Source organism: Ictalurus punctatus, chromosome 20, assembly GCF_001660625.3.
Source record: "Ictalurus punctatus breed USDA103 chromosome 20, Coco_2.0, whole genome shotgun sequence".
Lineage (NCBI taxonomy): Eukaryota > Metazoa > Chordata > Actinopteri > Siluriformes > Ictaluridae > Ictalurus > Ictalurus punctatus.
Genome location: NC_030435.2, coordinates 17,605,508 through 17,626,621, shown reverse-complemented (window position 1 = coordinate 17,626,621; position 21,114 = coordinate 17,605,508). Strand labels below are relative to the sequence as shown.

The 21,114-nt window shown below is 37.2% G+C and overlaps 1 protein-coding gene across 1 annotated transcript; it reads right to left on the bottom strand.

Annotated features, from left to right (window-relative positions):
- Positions 1-2,626: 2,626 nt before the first annotated feature.
- Positions 2,627-20,242, bottom strand: ndufv2 (NADH:ubiquinone oxidoreductase core subunit V2; the record flags this gene model as incomplete). The annotated part of the gene is given in 8 exon segments (NM_001201208.1): positions 2,627-2,814; positions 3,886-3,962; positions 8,152-8,261; positions 9,843-10,011; positions 13,294-13,410; positions 13,897-13,959; positions 19,136-19,198; positions 20,175-20,242. Coding segments are annotated over 8 exon segments (735 nt in total). The 3' UTR covers positions 2,627-2,720.
- Between the last annotated feature and the right edge of the window lie 872 nt (positions 20,243-21,114).

The window sequence follows — 21,114 nt, the reverse complement described above, 5'->3', positions numbered from 1 at the left end:
TTCAGAGACGTGCCACTTGCCTTAGGCTCTCCTGTTTGATTTGATCTGGACTGCTGCCATAAATGTTGTGTACACACTGAAATTCACATGTACTCATTTCAAGTTAAGCATGATCATGGAAATGAAGCACATATATATAATATATACAGTGCCCTGCACTAATATTGGCACCCTTGGTAAATATGAGCAAAGAACACTGAAAAAGTATTTAATGTTTAAACTTTTGATCTTTTGTTAAGAAAAATCACAAAAATATTCTGCTCTCGTGGATATCAAACAATTGCAAACACAACACAGGTACATAAAAATTTTTTTGTTAAATATAGGTGTGTGTGATAATTATTGGTAGCCTTTTAGTCAGTATTTTGTCCTACCTCCCTTTGGCAAGATAACAGCTCTGAGTCTTCTCCTATAATACCTGATGAGGTTGTAGAATACTTGGCAAGGGATCTGAGACCGTTCCTCCATACCAAATCTCTCCAGATCCTTTAAATTTCAAGGTCCCCGCTGGTGGACTCTCCTCTACAGTTCACCCCACAGGTTTTCTATGGGTTTCAGGTTAAGGGAACTGGGATGGACATGGCAGGACCTTGATTTTGTGGTCAGTAAACCATTTTTGTGATGTACATTTTGGATCATTATCCTGCTGGAAGATCTAACCACAGATCTTACCATTTGAAGCTTTCAGGCAGAAGCAGTCATGTTTTCATTTAATATTTGTTGATATTTGATAGAGTCCATGATGCAATGTATGATGAGATGTCCAGATCCTCTGGCAGAAAAACAGCCCCAAAACATTAAAGAGCCATACTTAACCATAGGCATGAGTTACTTTTCCATATGGCTACCTCTCTGTGTGCACCAAAACCACCTCTGGTGTTTATTGCCAAAAAGCTTTATTTTGGTTTCATCTGACAATAAAACCCGATCACACGTGAAGTCCCAGTAGTGTCTGGCAAACTGAAGATGCTTGAGTTTGTTTTTGGATGAGAGTAGAGGATTTTTTAAAAACCCTTCCAAACATCTTGTGGTGATGTAGGTGACTTCCGATTGTAGTTTTGGAGACTTTCTGACCCCAAGATACAACTAACTTCTCTAGATCTCCAGCTGTGATCCTTGGAGATTTTTTGGCCACTCAAACTGTCCTCTTGACAGTGCGTTGAGACATTATAGACACGTGTCCAATTCCAGGTTGATTCATAACATTTCCAGTTGACTGGAACTTCTTAATTATTGCCCTGATGGTGGAAATGGGCATTTTCAAGGCTTGTGGTATTTTCTTATAGTCACTTCCCATTTTGTGAAGCTCAACAACCTTTTGCCACACATCACAGCTAAACTACACAGCTATTCTTATGAATGACTAAGGGAATTTGGCCTGTTGGTTACCTCATATTTATACCCCTGTGAATCAGGAAGTCATGGTTGAACAATTTACTGTTCCTAATCACCCAGGTTTGCTAAAAAAAAAAATATTAAAATATCAATGGGAATATACTTCACATATTTCTCATATGAATTCATATGGGTGGTAATAATTGTTGCACACATATTTAACAAAGATTTTTTAGGCTAAACCTGTGTTGTGTTTGCAATTGCCCGATATCCATGTGAGCAGAGTATTTTTGTGTTTTGTTTTTTTTTTTAAACAAAACATCAGAAGGTTCAACAAAGAATTTTTTACGGCCTCCTTTGCTCATATTTAGAAAGGTTACCAGTATTTGTGCATGATGTATATATTTTTTAATGGATATCATGTTGTCAAAGTTATATATATATATATATATATATATATATATATATATATATATATATATATATATATATACACACACACACACATACACACTCAATAAGGTTGTAATAATTATGCTGTCTTTAGGTGTTCCCTTTTTCTCTGGACTAACACAGGCTCCATAATGAGTATATTTATAATACAGTTTAAAGTAGTAATGTAACAGAAACCAAACAGTGAAAGTACGGAAAGTTGAGAGAAAAAAAATCACTCTGGGAATAGTCCACGGTTTCAAATTCCAGGACTGCCCTTGACTTATCCAGAACCAAAACCAATAAAATCCTGAACGTATGAAAAAGTACTCCAGTACTGAATATCCTCAGCAAAATGATCTGAACTTAATATAGCCTGGTTTAACCTCAAATACACCATGATAGTTTGTTTAACATCACAAAGATTATAAACAATTACTAATATTTCTAATAATAATATTTCCTATGACTTTTAAATATGTCTGTTCATTTTATTCTTTTAGTCAAGGACAATACAGTACTGTGTGTTGCCTGTTTATTTATTTTTTAAATACCATCCAAGTTTTCTGTTATGAGCAGAAAGGGTAAAAACCATGCTGTAGCTAATATTGATGATATTTATTTGTTACAGAGATAAGAATCGTCTATATAGTCTGGCCAATTAGTAAGATCAGGAAAACGTTTGCCTACAAATTTCTACAAACATCAGAAACTAGCATGAACACAGTGCTGAATTTCTTCCTAGAAAAAAATTTCACTCATAAAAAAGGCAAAAGTTATTGATATAATGTTTACTTCTGCTTCACAATGTTCTAATAGATAGCCACTGCCCATTTAAAATGACCACAGTGCTACTGTGTACAATGAATAATATTTTTATTTACACTTACAATGATGTTTGATACTTATAAGTACTCAGGTTAAGTTAGTTGATGTGATGACCCATATTGGAGTCATAAGTCAGCTCTGACTCCAAAGCCAGGTCCAGGAGGAGGTTCAGTCAGAGAGGTCAATCCTCCAGCAGGCTCGCACGAGAAACGGCCATTCCTGCAAACGTTACGAAACATTATCAATAATGCATCAGTGCTCTCGAGTTTAAAGCAACTTCATTCACACGACCCTTTGTGTGGGTGCTATTATCATTTAATTAACAGTAAGTAACGATGTGCAATTTAATAGTGTCAGGCAACCAGATATCAATGAATGCCACATACCTGTGCAATATAGATAATGAATGCACGAGAGATGTTTCCAAATTAGTTTTTAAAAGGTGCTCTGTGGAAGATTATCTTTTAATTTAACGATTGTTATATAACTGTTTGCTATACCGCAGCACAGTTGAATTCTCAATTCTGATCTGGTCAGAAGCTGTTGACTTTTTTCTTTTTCTTTTTTTTTTAAACAGCACAATTTATTTAGACAGCAGTACTGGTTATAATTCAAATCATAGTTTTAAATTAATGCGCTCTTTCGAATACATTATCAAGTCTATAGTTATTATAAGTCATGCAGTGAGATGTGTACGGAAGACGCTACACATAAGGCTAATAATAATCATGTTATTTAACAAAGAAAAACATCTCATCGTTGGTGAAGGTTTCTATAAGGAGACAAATATTTAACACTTATGGAAGGAGTCTCTGATGTCAATGTTTTAAAGGTTAGGATGTTTTCCTATGCAGGACAGAGGACTTTGCGCTTAACATTCTCATTAGAATTTTTTTATTCTTATTAGTTTCTAAAGAGAGAGAAAAGAAAAGGCTGGTGAAGGAATTTTTTTTTTTTTAGCTGCTACAACACAAGTGGCAACAGGAACTGACTTGTCTCGTGGGCATTCCACAACATTAAATGCAACCTTAAACATTAAAAAGTGAACACATTCATTAATAAATTGCTAATTTTAATCACTGGCAAATTGCTTTTAAGGGGAATAAAACACTGTTTGTGTTGCTGTTCGAACATAATCAACTTGGTAACAGAAACTGCTTCATGTTGTCCCACATCACACAGTTCACCTGTGCTCGTTTAATTATAGCATTACACAAATCAAAAGTAACAATCTTTACAGTTATTACTCAGCAATAACATCTTAATTTCTTTTTAAAAAGGCCTACATACCTTGGCCCAGGTGGAGGGACTCTCCCGGCCTTCAGTTCATCAATGATGTGCTCAATATCTGACGGCTTCAGATCCTCCTGCAAAGCAAAGAAAAGAAATCATAAGAGCTATACACTCATGTTCCCTCATGCTCTGCATTTCTTAGGAAACCTAAACATGCTGGTGGACTTCACTGTGCTTTAATGAGTCACTGTGTCTTTCCAAAAAATGCCCTTCTGGTTACTTGTAAGGGCCACTTTGCAGGTAATTACCCATTTTGAGCACTTTTTTCTGAACGTGTGACACTAAATGGAAGTACAGGAGATGACTCGCAGGTCATGTAGTCACTGTAACATCTCTTTTTCCCACTAAACCTTATAAAGACTTTAATATTAAAAAAATACTTTGAACATATAGTGTGTAACATAAGCTGCTGTTGCTCAAACTGATTCTTAACAAAGCCACAACCTGCATAGAGAATTATTGGGGGAAGGATGTGTTTGTTACTCTGACCTTGTTAATACAGAAAAATTCTATATCTCAGTCAAAAACATCTCTTGGGCTACGTAGCCTATAGCAGCGGTTCTTACAGCCAGGGACAAATTTAACTATAAAATAAATTCCCCATCAGCAATGACTTATTTTGTGAGCCTAATCCAAATATTGAGCATGTTATTGAAATGTGTACAGTAATATTGTGGCTATTTATTGGAGCCATAAAGCTTCTTTATTCCTGAATTTTCCATAGACAGAACACATTAGATTCAAGGCTGATTGGATTTTAGATGAGGTTTGGACTAAACCTCTTCAAATTGTAACAACTCAGTAATAAACATAAAATTTTTGAAAATCAAGGACCCTCTGGTTAAGTTTAAGACTTTTATCCAAACACTTCCATCACCATATGTTGTGCGCTATAACCTAGAACATAAAGCTCAACAAACAAATCTCTCAAAGCACGTCTCTGATCAAGTATCCCTCAAATTGTGGTTAAAAGTGGTAAATCGGCGAGCCTTTCCTCTCTGACCATGTTATGCATGCCCACGAGACAACTTCCAACAACCAGGACACGGAGTTGATAATTAACCACAGAAGTGGAATCTGTTGACCAAATTTCAGTTGCCGCAAGTGACTGACTTTCCATTCACCCATGTAAGGTCCCATTTAATTGCATCATCACCCAGGCAGGCTATCATCAGCTCTATTTTATATACCCAGTGGCTGAATGGGATTTACCCTTCTAGTTCACAAGTTTTTTTTTTTTTTGTTTACTCATTACTTCATGAAAATGAACTAGTTAAATTACTTTTGATTCAGACCCAAAGTGTTCATACAAATTCTGGATAAAGCACGGGCTAGAATTTTCAGAGGTTAAATCCTGTACTAATATATATATATATATATATATATATATATATATATATATATATTAAAAAAAAGGGCATACTTATCCAAATATGTCTGAGTGGTGGTTGCAGTTATTTAAGGGGGGGGGGGGGGGGGGTCAACTTGCAAATTAAATTCTGTAGCTATGTTTCCATCTACACTATGCCTATAATGTAAGCAATAAAAGGAAAATGCATTTAAAACCCTTTGCGAGCCTGTGAGCTTTTTTTGTTTGCCTTAAATAGACATTTTTCAATAAAAATGCTTTATGTAAAGATGTCACTTCCTGCAGCAGCCTGGTTTTGCAGAAATGTTGTTTTGTTGCCTCAAAAAAGGGTTTGACATGCTTTCATCAAGAATTCCCTGCATTCTTTCCTTGAAACCCGAGGAAACTGACACCAATAAACACCAAAACACTGGCCTTTTAATGTGTTGTAGTTTAATCATCACTATCAAATGAAGATGCCATTTTCTATAATTAAACAAAGAAAAACAGGTTAAGGTTGGACATATTTTCCCATTAGAAACAGGCTTTATTAGAGAGAACAGCTGTTGAGGGAATGAAGGAGGCATTTCAGCATGACAAAGATGCCCTGCTTTTCCTGCTCATGTTTTATTGGTTTGTTGTAGATGAATCATGTGATAAATGACGCTATGTGACAAGATGCATAATTGCAGGGTTTTTCCTGTCAAAACCGTTTTCGCGATAGTTTCCCGTGACCTTTCACACATCAATAGAGACTTATCTGCTAAAGTGAAAAAAAAATGTTTTCATTTGTCAATAGTTTATATGTCAAACATTACCGATAAATTCCTTTCAAATAGTTAAACACCTTTTACAAAAGTTTGGATGGAAACTGTGCTAAAAATTAAAAAAAAGAAGTTTAATTTGTCTGGAATAGCGAGTTGAGGTCACAGGCCTTGAATTCTGTGACTGCACGTTGTATTTATAGCCTCTCAGTCTAACAAATCAAATCTTAATGGTACTAGTGTTAATATTAATATCAAGTTTTACATATATAATCTCGAGCTGTTAAGGGATTTACCCTGAGCTATTTCTGAACAAGACTGAAATTTGCTGTGTTGCTGACAAAGATCCTCTTTCAGATCGAACCAATGTCCTGCTATATTTATTTCCCATCAAGCCATACATGAAAAATAAATCAATATGTGCATTTAACATTAAAATGTTAAGCTTTTAACATGTAGTCTCTGTGTTACTGACAATTAACACCTTTAGAGGTATAAGGGATTTTTCCCCCCTCCATGCTACCTTTATTATTTAAATGCTATTTAATTTAAATATTTAATACCCACTAGCACTTGTAACAGTAGACTGATTCATCCCATTGACAGGATGGAACGTAATAGCCATATATCAAGAGAATTTTATATTAGAGGTGTCATTTGTTTAAGACCTAATACCTCTTTACCAAACAAATTGCTGTTAAAAAAAAAAAAAACAAAACATGACATGAATGGCATTTGCAAAAAAAAAATCTGAAAGAACCTATTTTTTGAAAGAACGATCTACATTGTCTTCATTCATTAGATTTTTTACAAATGTGAATCAAAATCACATACACCTCATGAATATTTTTCACACCTGATAAAAACTAAAAGCAAAACTGATACTAGGTTTTTGGACTGATACTACTGAAGAAGAATGCCAGGCCATCATCAGTGCTGAACATTTTCTAAAATTTAAAATCTCTAAAATCTTAAAACTAAAAATTAAAAACTTGTGCGTTCAATTGAGGTGGCTAATTTTTTTTATTTGCTAAGACATGCGCATAAACTATGATGGAAACACATTTACAGAATAAATTCCTTGACGCACATCAATTTTACTTTTTTTTTTTTCCTTTTACTTTGCCTAAACAAACAATGTGACTAGATAATTGGCTCAGAAAAGTTCAAATGACTGCGCGCGAAATGTGCCAGTTTCCCCGGGAATGATGATTTTCTTCTCTTGAACATGTGGTATAGAAATGGTGCTGTATTTCCATATGTTTTATGTGATATTCTAATTTTTCGCACAAGTTAAATTCGCAACTTGGATGGAAACATGGTATTCGTGAGGAATACTCATTGCCATTTTATAAAGATATGTCAGTTGAATTTCAATATATTTAAGAACGCAGTTTGTGAAATCTTATTTGCTCATCTGTTATTGACTTTAAGTATCTTCTATTTAATACTACGAAATACTGTAGTCAGTTCTGGTCCACTAATTAGATTGGATGAGCGCCGTTCCAAGAGTGCTTATACTATACAACCTCACTGGGATGTTTCGCTCTTCGTAATCACTCCTCTTGTCTGTGTTCACCACATAAATTTTCCCAATTCAGGCGATAGTTTGTTGCACTGAAACCATTACTAAAACAGCATTAGTGACATCAGCAGCCGACATGGCAAACTGTACATTTTTCATGAACATAACTTTTGACTAAAAAGCTTGTCAGAATGAGCAGCAAGCTAGCAAGCTAACGGGCTGTCGGTGAGTCTCTGGGTTGACATGGCAACACGCTACCCATCTGACAAAAATATTAGGCTATATTATATCCAAAATGTCTGTTAATCGATATTAACTGCTTGTTTATAAAACTGTTGTATAAAACCAATATCGCACTCACAACCGTGCGGTTATACAGAATATCGGCACGGTCGAATGCCCAAATCATAGTCGTGATGATATGCAGTATAACTGCTCTCTTTTTCATGCAATATTACTTAAATAATTCCCATGGACATCTGCATAATGTGTTTCTATATCACAAAGGGAAGTAAATGAAGCATGTTTTGAGGAAAGAAGAAAACAAATGTCAGTTCCATTAACTATCAAAAAGAAATGACATTAAAACCCAGCCAGGATTCTGAGGGCTGAACAGGTGTACTTACATAATAGTTGTCATTGATTTGGACCATTGGGGCATTAACACAAGCACCGAGACATTCAACTTCTATTAGCGTGAACAGCCCGTCTGCTGTGGTCTCGCCAACCTTGATGCCTAGGAGAGAGAAAGCAGTGGTATCAAGTTCATAACGAACGGATCAAATTAAACCACTCGGACCGCAGACATGCGGTAATGAAGCCTGCCTTTTATCAATGGTGCGTATCGGTTTACATGTATATGTACTCCGATGACATTTCAGTACTCGTATGAAAAATTATTTACTGGGGAAAAAAAGTCATGTTAAACTGAACACAAATTGAATGTGTGTTTAAGGTAAGTGAATTCTTTTCATTCCTAATGTTTGGGCACAAGGTTGGCAAGAAATCTGATCCTAGACTAACACAGTCTAGCTTGCAGTTCTTTCTTAACACACATCCAGGGCAGCAACTGCTTCGCACTGGGAAATCTTACATCATACTTTTGTCCTTCAGAATTAATAGATTTTTGTAAACATGTCTTTATGGACGTTTTGTGGCTTTTAGTGTGAATATGTTAGCCTTAAGGTTGTCTATAAGCTGGTGTGCTTTAAAACAATGACAAAATTCGCATTTAGAAGACATATGCATTCAAAATGTACAGTCTCTCTCTACCACCAATACGGATCAACAATTTTGATGACATCATTCTGCACTTCAACTTCTCATCAGATTTTCTGTCAAATCAAATGCTTTCTAGAATCTGAAGTGTCCCGCCCCCAATATTATAAAAATCACCTTGGCGAAGTTGCCATTGTTGAGTGAGAGAAATCACATCAGCGGCGACGTAAATGTGTGTCTGGCTGTTCGAATGCGAGTTTGATTCATTTTTTCAACTGTAAGTTGGTTAAGAAAGAAATGGCTTAAATTCATTCACTTAAACTGTTTTCAATTTAAGTTTTCTCTGTCAAGTGCAGCTTAGTCCAGGCTGTACGGTAAACTAAACACTATTGGCTACATAAAAATGGGGAGGAGCCACTCGATATGCCCCGCCCTGACGCCATTTCAGTGGAAATTATGTCAACAACACATCGAATAACGTTGTGCTTTTCAAGGAATTTCACAAGGACGTTAATGAATAATTTCTGCCTGTTTAACTAAAGAGATGGACAAAAATTATCATTCTATTAGTCATTAAAAGCTCCAGCGAGCTGCTCAGGCCCATGTTGCCCAGAAGCACTGACCAGGTTAAAAAGTACACGCTAACATAATGTAATAAATTACTTAGGACCTGCTAGTTAAGTGCACTGATACAGAAACAAATGAGTAGGTGATTTTAAATCCTCTTCTAATAAAGTTTGTTATGTAGCACGTGGTGTTTGCGCCCTTGACTAAAGTCAGCAAGTCGACGGCCAGCAATCCGGCTATGGGGTTGGGTTTTCTGTCCTCCCATTGTACGTAAAAAAAAATATTTAAATATGATGAGCTTTGTTATGTTCTCCCCACAGGTTTAACTGCTGACTGCATGTTGTGCTAGTAAAAGATTTACTGTATATGACAGCTTTGTCCTGGACTCGGTTTCATCAGTGGATCCACATACCTGTGTGTTCCTGATAAGACCGTCTGTCATCTGTGCACGCTAATTAACCCACCTTTTAGAAATCAAGCCTAAATGAAAACAGGTGGTTAAATGAAGCCAAAGCGCTCTTGCTATGCTTACCCAGTTTATTCTGGATGGCCTGCAGGATACTGTCCGAATCGCACAGCATGCAGGGTGTAGTGGTGCAGATCTGGATGTGGTACTTCCCCACCGGTTGCCGGTTGAACATGGTGTAGAACGTGGCAACCTCGTACACTCTCATGGGGGAGACGTCTAAGATCTCAGCTACCTGGAAAGTTTGAAAATACCACATTCAGATGACTGATTGAGGGAGTTTCCTAAAAATGTTCTGACAGTCAGCCAGAGCAGAGACGTTGCCAGTTGAGGATTGGTGTTCGGGATGAAATATAAATGTATATGAATATAAACATACACTCACTGACCACTTTATTAGGTACACGTTTACACCTGGTTATTCATGCAATTATCTAATCAGACAATCACGTGGCAGCAGCACAATGCATAAAATCAGCAGATATACGTAGGTGAACACGGGGAAAAATGTCGCCTGTTTTTCTTTCAATCTTCAACTGTTCTCTGTGAGCTTCTGCTGTTGTGGTCCATCCGCCTCAAGGTACAAAGTGTGTGTTCTGAAAAGCTTTTCTGCTCACCATGGTTGTAAAGAGGGGTTATTTGATTTACTGTAGCATTCCTGTCAAACAGCTCGAACAAGTCTGGCCCAACAAGGCATTTCCACCTGCAAAACTGCTGCTGTGTTTTTTTGTTGTTTTTTTTGCACCATTCTGTGTAAACTCTAGAGACTGTGAAATTCCCAGGAGATCATCAGTTTCTGAAATACTCAAACCAGCTGTCTGTCACCAACAGTCATGCCACAGTCACTCAGACCACATGTTTCCTCATTCTCACGTTTGATGTGAACATTAATTGAAGCTCTTTCAAGGCTTTCTGCATTGCGCTGCTTCCACACGATTGGCTGATTTAGATAATTGCATAAATGATAAATAAAATGCTCCTAATAAAGCGGTCGGTGAGTGTAAAAATTATACACACACACACACACACACACACACATACATACACACACACACATATATATATATATAAAATATCAGCAGCTGATAGTCTCATTATGTTAGGAAGCATGTTCAGATTTGTCCAGCCCTACAGGATAAATAGAACACTTGTAACATTGAGCGTAATGGACAAATGGTATCAACTGAACTAAGCGTGTTATTGGATCCGAGTCATTCCATCTCAAGTGGTCCAATAACTGTAAAGTTGGTTGCTTGACTGTTGTTAATTTTTCTGATTACCTCCATGTATTGGTATTGCAAAACCACCAGTTTTTGTTGTTTTTTAAAAAAAATTATTTTACTTGGTTTAACTACAACGTCCATTTTTGTGCCACGCCACAAATTTTGGCTATACAGCTAATTATGGAAACCTCAATATCTCGGCTCAGGATGGGCCTAGCTCCTTGGAACAAAAACTGATCTCTAGAGCACATTACAAGGGAAGTGATTACGGCTCAGAAGTCACTTGACTGCTTTGATCACAGATGAAACGACACCACGGCTCTGTTTATGACATTGTTCATTTGCAAAACAAGCAACTGAACATTGTACTTCCATATTTGGATCAAATCTATTCACGCATCCCAACATGATAAATCAGGCTGGTTTACCTCCAACCTCAATCTCACCATTTTTACAGCAAAATGCTACTATATTCTGTGAAAATTTCAGGTTCGTATATCTGGTCTCCCCCACCTGAGATATTCAACCTGAAAGTGAGGGGAATTTTTTAAAAACTGCACTTTCTCGCCCCCATAAAAAATGAAGAGAAGTCTCAAACCTGAAATGTTATGCATGCATACTATACTTACCTAGATACCCCCTAAAAAATTAAGACTGAAACTCAAACCCTTTCCATTATAAACTGACCCTTAAACTGGAACTGTGAGTAATCTTGAGCATTTGGACTCAAGTTCTAAGTCTAAGGAACATGAATGTGCCAAATTTGGACCATCCTGAGCCGAGATTTCCATAAACGGCTCTATAACCAAAATTTGTTGCGTGCCATGACACAAATGTCTGTCTTAATTAAACCAAGTAAACTTTAAAAAATAAATAAATAAAAATGGTGATTTTGCAATACAATCCACCTCCACTGGACCACTTGAGATGGAATGACCCATCTCTGAATGTGATCTAATGTTATTACTTATTAAATCATCTAATAATTAGGTTAAAAGATTTGATTTATTCCTTACTTGTACAAATAACCTAAATGATATATAAAACATAACAAAATCTAAAGGTTTGAGCCATGGTCTCAACACAAGTGTATTAAGCGGCTGATAAAACCAGTTTGGAAAACGGTCTGGAACGCTTGTTTGTGTTTGGATGTGCCTTCAGTCAGTCATTTAATAGACACTCTACTCTGTATCCTGTGGGTGGAGCTGTATGTTCATGGGCTGCATCTCAAGCACCTCCCTTGCTCCTTAGATGGTGAATCAGTACATCTAGTACATGTATGAGTTCGGGCACAGGTAAGGACCCTGGCTCACTACACACTGGGACACGGATGACTCAATTTCCGGCGACATGACTACATACTCGCGTTGTAAAACATCACTTATGGCATTTATCAACAGCAGGCAGGTCCAATATTTTTCTGACATTATATGTCGTGTCAAATTTGTTGGCTTAATCACACGTGTTTCTGTCATGATCATACGCTAGCCCTAGTGGATTAAAAAAAAACATTAAACACTTAAAAGTCGTTAGACTCAAACTGTATATAGAACGTTGATTAAAGTTAAAAACTGCTAATTTGAGAGCTACAACAACGACAATAAGTTTTTCACATCTGTAGACGAAGTTGGCTGAGAGTTCGTCCGTCATTTCTTTTCCATCTGAGAGGCTTCAGAAAACATGGCGTCGTTTCCAGTAAGGGAACATTGTGAGCATCGATGCTCCCTGGGTTTTGTGGTGCATTGTGGGGCGTGAACATTAAGGGCGTGAACGTTCCAATGCACTAGAGGAATTTGACCTCTGAACTATGGAGCTGAATGAGATGCACACATATAAATGTTAAACCCACCTAACTGTTAAAAATAAATTTAAAAAAAAGACTAATCTTACCTAATGCACCTTTAACGACCACCAACATGAACTCACTTTTTACAGATAATGAATCTGAATTAGTGAACAGTCAACAAACTGAAAAAAATAATAAAGTAGACTTTTTAAAAACTTAAATAATTTAAACGACGTGTATTCTCTGCATGTTTTCTTCTATAAATTCTCTAAAAGGATGAAATTCTAGGAGTGCTATTATAATTAATTATCAGAGTGTTATTAAAATGTTATTAGCATAAATTGAAAGAAATGTGAAATATTTTTAATTTAATAATCCCTATGATTATAATTCCCTTTTAAACAGTTTCCTTCCCGATGCTTTTAAAAGGAATGGGATGATGAGTGATATTTTTCAAATAAATTACTTGGTTGTTTTTTTTCCCCTCAAGCTCTCAGATGTGTTTTACCTTGTTCATGGCTGAAATGGGGAGCCAGCCATGCTGCCTCTGAGCCAGGTCCAGGACAGGGATGGTGGCAGCCTGCTTGTGACCCTCAGGGTAGTTTGTTATTATGGCTTCAACTCGCTGTTACAAAAAAAAACAACAACAAAAAAAAAACAGTTAAACGAACACACATCTATATGTTCGAGCACTGCTAAATCATGATGAAGACTGAATTCACACTCTAGATTTTACCACTCCTTTTTCCTGAGGCGTTTTTTGAGATGACTCATATACCATAAATGGCTAAAAACAACTGTACGTGACAGATTTGCATATTTTTCCACAATACACTGGCGTTGGACTAAAATAGCATGTTGCGCTTAAACACACTACCATGCCGATATGTCTTGCAATGTATTATGCATAATTTCACCAATTTACAAACACGGGAACAGAATATTTCTCTGGAGCTAAATGTGGGTTCTCAGAGAGCTAGGTTACATATTATAGACTTCTCTGAGATCGGTATAGCAAAGGCTAATGTTGCGATGACAAGTAACATATGATATGACATAATATGCAGCCATGTGAGTAAGCCAACAGGATTTCATTTCAATCTTCTCTCACCTTCATGTTCTCGGGTGTGAACTCAAATGGAGTATCGGGATTATTTTCAGGTGTGTCTCTGTGCTGGAAAAAAAAAAACAACAAAAAAAAGGTCATTAAATGGTTATAATTCTTTCTGAAGGTTATTACAAAGCACTCATATCCACCTCAAGCATTTGAAACCTTGCTTTTAAGAAAAAAATTATATCTGAGATATATATATATATATTCACTCTGAGCAATTATTATTATTATATTATTTCTGGTTATTGACCATTAAGGTACAGCATGATATCCCTTCCACAACTGATTTTTTTTTTCTTCACTGTAACTGAAGCTTTTCACAGGATCAATGGACATGAACCGTCACAGAGTCGCATTGAGGGCTCTTTTGAAGCAACCATTTCGACTTCGGTCACAGGATGCTGCCCCCTGGTGAATGTCATTACGGATAACTGATTAAAATTAAAAAAAAAAAAAAAAAAAGAAAGAAAGAAAGAAAGAAAGAAAGCGGTATGACAGCAGCAAGTAACACTTTCACACTCTCGAACATGGTGAGCACACTAGCGAATTGGTTTGAAAGAAAACTGTGCGGATTTTTGTGCCGAAACAGGGTTATGTCATGAAGATAGTGCCGGTTTCAACACAGCAGATTTGATCACAGGTCCCCAGTTCCAATGCTCTGTCTGAACTCGCTCCTTAATCGCTACTTTCATAGTGCTGTCTGAATTATCAGTGGACAAATCATATTCTCTGGATAGTTCACATCCAGAGTACAACTTCTGCACACTACTTCTGTACGCACAATCCATTGGTTTCTGCTCACTCTTTCTTCCTTTTTATTGTCAGGATGAATATTAAAGTGCCCAACCGTGTACATAAACATATGCAACACATCTAACAACCAGTAAACTATGCCTGGACTTATTAGCGTTGCATTTAATACAAGTGTTTTCAATGTTTCTCTGCTTTCAGACTGATAATCGTTAACGGTCAGATTGTTTATGCGAAGGCAGGACGCAATGATGTCTATGGAAGTCTTTTCCAGACAATTTTCAAAACTAATTGCAAACTGTATTTTGTGGATACAAAAATTGAGACGTAATTCAAATGAAAATGTAAATCATGTATTATTGTTTGCATTTTCCTTTACACGGATGTACAACGTCTGCCAAATTGACGCCAAACTGACGTCAATCACAGTCCGACCGCATTTCAGAGCACCTTGCAATTATGCACAATCGTCTGTTCAGCACAGTTTCCTTCTTGGCCATCGACTTACAAATATAAAATCACATCCCACAGTATACTCCCACCCCCAAGACTGATTGGCAGGTTTCTGCGCAAGGCATCGGAAATGCAAAAGCGAAGGGACCTGCGATCCCATTTGAATTTTGTCAGGCTCCGTAATGCGACACTGAGGAAGTGAAATAGCAAACAGGGTAATGGCTACTGCTATTTCGATATGACCGGGTCATAACTCTTAAGACATGGGAAATGCAATTGCAAATGTACTTTGATTTTCCTTTTGAAATTTGGCAGACATAATATGTTCACGTAAACCAAAATGCGGTACTGTGCAAACAACAGTAATAGGCGATTTTCATTTGAATTACATCACAATTTATGCATCCGCACATAGGAAAAGCAACTGCAAATACAATTTGCAATTAGTTGTGAAAATAATCTGAAAAATACTTCCACAGACACCCGTGTGAACATGTAAGTGCTCTCCGAATTTACTCTCTCCCATACTGCTTCCCCCTATAGAGCTTGATATACAACAGTCTATATAAAGTAGCTAACCAATAGGTGACTGCAGGAGAAAACACAACTATTCTGACGGGATTAATTTAACATGGGAAGGCGAGCTGATGCAATTATCACTGGTATACATCTAGGAATTTAATGCCGCCCGAATCTGTCATCTCGGTAATTTTTAAGGACTGGACGATCTAACGATAAAAAGATTACAGCAACTTTTACCTACCATAAAACAACCAGTAGAAATAACCCCAGGTAATGTACACCAATCATGTAATGGCAGCGAAATGCATGCAATCGTGCAGATACAGATTTAATCAGTTAATGTTCAGAATGGGGGAAAAAAAAATGCATGATCTCAATGACCTTGACCATGGCATGGCTGTTGGCACATGGGCTGGTCTGAGTTTTTCAGAAGATTCTGATCTCCAAGGCTTTTCACGTACTTTATAAAAAATAAATAAATAAATAAATAAAACAATCCAAGATCCGACATGTATGTTCTGAGGTGCTTTTCCACTCACCATGGATGTAAAGAGAGGTCATTTGAGTTACTGTAACCTTCTGTCAGCTCAATTCAGTCTGCCCATTCTCCACTGACCTCGGTCTTCAACAAGACATTGATGAGTGTGCCATGTTCAAAATCACTGAGATCGTAATATTCCCCCATTCTGATGTTTGAACTGAAGTTCTTGATTGGTATCTGAATGATTTTATGCATTTTTCTGCTGCCACAGTCTTCACAATAAAGTGGCCTGTGAATGTATATTAGGTAAGTTGCAGCCTACATACTCTACATGTCCAAATGTTTGTGGACACCTGACCATTACACCCACATGTGGTTTTTCCCCAAACTGTTGCCACAAAATTGGAAGGACACAATTGTCTAGAATGTCTTTGTATACTGTAACATTACAATTTCCCTTCACTGGATGTCCAGCATGACAATGTCCCTGCGTACAAAGCGAGGTCCATGAAGACATGGTTTGCCAAGACTGAAGTGGAAGAACTCGAGTGGCCTGCACAGAGCCCCGACTTCCACCCCACTGAACTCCTTTGGGATGCACTGGAACACTGACTGCGCCCCAGGAAACCTCAGCAGACATCAGTGCCTGATCTCACTAATGCTCTTATGGCTGAATTTACACAAATGCCCACAGCCTCGCTAAATCTCGTGGAAAGCCTTCCCAGAAGAGTGGAGGATATTATAACAGCAAAGGGGACTACATCTGGATGGGATGTTCAAAAAGCACATATAGTGTATACATTAAGGTCATACAACCTACTAATGATCAAGCCACAAGCCCTACAACAAGTACACATTATCTAAAGGTATAACATATAATAAATCAATCAGGTTGCATGGTTCAGTCCACACAGGATTTCGCTGAGTTTTTTTGTGATTGTTGCAGGCAAAAATTTGCAATGCAACTTGCAGAGTATTTTGTCTATTTTTGCGGGAAACTTCTTGAATTGGGAAAATTGCAACTGCACGAAATTGTTTTGCACACTCTTTCGCAGTGATGTTTGTTGGTAAACGAGACCTTTTAGCTGTACTAACGTTTGACGCACGTAAATCTAAGAGGCCTTGGCCCACATCTTTGGGAAAATCTGCGGTAATTTTGAAAAAATTGCGGCTCCTCTGAATATTGCGCCATTTGCTTGATTTTACGTTAATTTCTGCGATCGCAAAATCCTGGAGAGACTGGTAGTACACTTAGACCTTTTGGTGTGACAACCCTGCATACACTTTGAAGACAGCATGTGATTTATACAGAAATCGTCCTCCTGCAACATTACTTAACAAATATGTACAATGGATATAAAAAGTCTACATACCCCTATTAAAATGGCAGGTTTTTGTGATGTTAAAAAAACAACAAAACAAAAGGTAAATCATGTCAGAACCTATCAAATGACAAACACTCAAATGTTTTTTGGGGAAAAAATACAAATTCCAATACCCAGCTTGCATAAGTGTGCTACCCCTCTTATACATAGGGATACGGCAGTGTTCAGAATCAACCAATCAAACCATGTTAAATACTAATTGGTGTACACCTGCCATCAATTAAAGTGACTGATTAACCCCAATTAAAGAACAGCTGTTCCTATAAGATTTTCCTGACGTCTTCTTGGTAACACCCAACTGGAAAAACCATGGGCCGCAAAGAGCTTAGAAAGCAGGTATGGGACCTCACTGTTGAAAAATATAAATCAGGAGAGGGTTACAATAATATTCAAAGGCATTGGATATACCATGGAGCACTGTAAAGACAATACCCAACAAGTGGTGAAAATATGGCACGACAGTGTCACTACTAAGAACAAGATGTCCCTCAAAAATTGATGAAAAGATCAGGAGATAACTGTTCAGAAAATTGCAGCAATTTCTGGCAAGTACTGGTTGCGAACTCTTCATATTTCTGCCTTTTTTTAACCAAATAATACATACAAAATACATCCTATCTCCAAAACCATGTGGAATAATGTGTTATGGTCTGATGAGACCAAAGTTCGACTTTGTGCCATAATACCAAAATATATGTTTGGCATAAAAAAAACAACCAAAAACCCACACCACATCTCCAAATGAACTCCATCCCCACGGGGAAGCATGGTGGTGGCAGCATCACACTTTGGGGCTGTTTTTCTTCAGCTGGAACTGGGGATTTAATCACGGTGGAGGGAATAATGAATAGTTCCAAATACCAGTCAATTTTGGCACAAAACCTTAAGGCTTCTGCTAAAACACTTAAGATGAAGAGGAATTTCCCCTTTCAGCATGACAACGAGCCAAAACAAACCTCCAGATCAACAAAGGAAGGTTTTGGAAGGATTTGGAAGGTTTTGGAATGGCCCAGCCTAAAGTCCAGACCTAAATCCAATCAAAAATCTGTGAGGTGACCTGAAGAGGGCTTGGCACAGGAGATACCCTGGCAGAGCTCGAATGCTTTTACAAGGAAGAATGGCAAAATACTGCTAGGTCAAGATGTGCCAAACTGATTGACTCTTACCCAAAAAGATTGAATGCTGTGCTAAAATCTGAAGGTGCTTCAACTAAGTATTAGTTTAGGGGTGTGCACACTTGCCTGCAACCAGGCTATTATTTTTCAATTTTCCCCTCTAAAATGATTCTTATTGTTTTAAACTTCAATTTATAGGTAAAATTTTCACAATAAAGGTAGGCAAGGTTCTGATATGATTTATCTTGATTTCTTTTTTTTACACCACAAAAACCTGCCATTTTAACAGGAGTCTGTAGACTTTTTCCGCTGTAGTCCAATGAAATTGTACTTTAAGTTGTTTCTGCACAATGCAATCAGATCTGTTCTACTCAAACACATATTGCAGGTTAAATCTTAGCATTACTACAAAAGCCAAGATTGAAAGCTCTTACAATTCGCCTTGCTCTTCGAAACATGGGCCATTTTCTGAATGAATACACTAGTCTGTTATTAATGAAGTGTCCTCAAAGAAGGAAAGAAGTTCCTACCACAAAGACTCCTCCTGCTCCAGCACGGATGGCAGATCTGTGCAGGCTCCGCACCTGCCTGCCCTGAGATCACACACACACACACAATATTAACACAGTGACGATGGACTGCGATCTTGTTGTTATGCGTGTACCTGACGTTACAGAATTGTTCGTTTTGAAACACCATGCATACTGACCACTTTATTAGGCACGTCTATTTATAGACACAGCTTGGGTTTTCAACTTTTAGAAACTTTAGTTCATTATTTTCTAATCACAGCATGTCTGTCCCTTTACCAGGTATCATAGAAATACCTTCGAGAATCAGTAAATAATATTTCCATCGCATCCAGGTTGAAACAGTCTTTGAGGTATGAAGTTTCTCAAACCTTTTACAGTTTTTTTAAGGTCATGGTACATATTAATGTCAATATTTTGGCTATTTAAAGCAGTCGAAGCCACTCATAGAACCTTTATTATTACTATTTTTTAATTATTAAAATTGTCATTAAACTTCATTTGGCATTTTTATAAAGTAACTTTCATAATGTTGGGTTGTTGACATAAACCACTTCATCACTTAAAATAATAATAATAATAATAATAATAATAATAATAATAATAATAATAATAATAACTCCTAACAACAGGTTGTGAATCTTTGAAGGTGCTTTTCTATCACTGTCTGTTTAATGACTACATGTAAAAATAAGAATAAATAAAATCGTGTGCATATTCATATATAATATAGGTCGGATGGTGCAGGTCTGCTGTCTTCGGTCATACCCATTATGAAGCGTTTATTACCGATGATTATTTTAAATAAATGGGCAGTGACACATAGAGCTTCTGTTCTGTACAGATTTCACAGTTAGTGCACTATCATTAGCTCCTGGGTAGCTTTTGCTAACGTTTGCTAACCTTAGCTAGCTAGCTAGCTAGATTCAACTTGCCCTTGCAAGATGTCATTAAAGACAAATTCTCTTGCAAATGCTAGCTAAAGTTCTAATCAAAACATAAACAGAAAGGTAAAAACTCCTAAAAATATATATCTCACCGCATGAGACACCGCAGACCGAAGTGCTGAAGGCAGAAACATATTTGATGAAAGGTTCTCTGTTTGTGTCCGGTCAATCTATGGATTCACAATGGCGGACATCAACACGAGAACGATGCAAGCTCGATTGAGCAGGTCTAGTGACAAGCATCGCGTCAGGGTATCTAATCAATAACAGATAACGGCCTCTATCTACACTGTTTCAGAGATATATCAGTGGCAACGCCCTGTGTATTTACATTTATCATTCCATATATTTTAGTGATGTGTCCTTCATGAACGATTCGGCTTGCGAGCCATTTTAATCAGCCATTTATTTATTTATTTATTCATTCATTCATTCATTCATTCATTCATTTCTCTCTCTCTCTCTCTCTCTCTCTCTCTCTCTCTCTCTCTCTCTCTCTCTCTCTCTCTCCACCGAAAACATATATTTGAATTCATTTATGTATTAGTCATGTGTGATCCGAGAATGATTCGAATCTTTGAGCCGAGTCTTTTAGGTGACCATTGAGAGCAGTCTCGGATATTCATTCATTCATTCATTCAGTCGTTCGTTAATTCTTTCATATCTCTCTCTCTCTCTCTCTCTCTCTCTCTCTCTCTCTCTCTCTCTCTCTCTCTCTCTCAGTGGACGAGAACATATATTTGAATTCATTATTATGTATTAGTGATGTGTGATCTGAGAATGATTCGACTCTTTGAGCCGATTCTTTTAGGTGACAATTGAGAAAAGTCTCGGATATTCATTCATTCATTCATTCATTCATTCATTCATTCAGTCGTTCGTTAATTTTTTAAATTTTTCTTTCTTTCTTATTTTCTTTCGGTGTCTGAAAACATATATTTAAATTCATTATTATGTATTAGTGATGTGTGATCCGAGAATGATTCGGCTCTTTGAGCCGATTCTTTTAGGTGAACATTGAGAGCAGTCTCG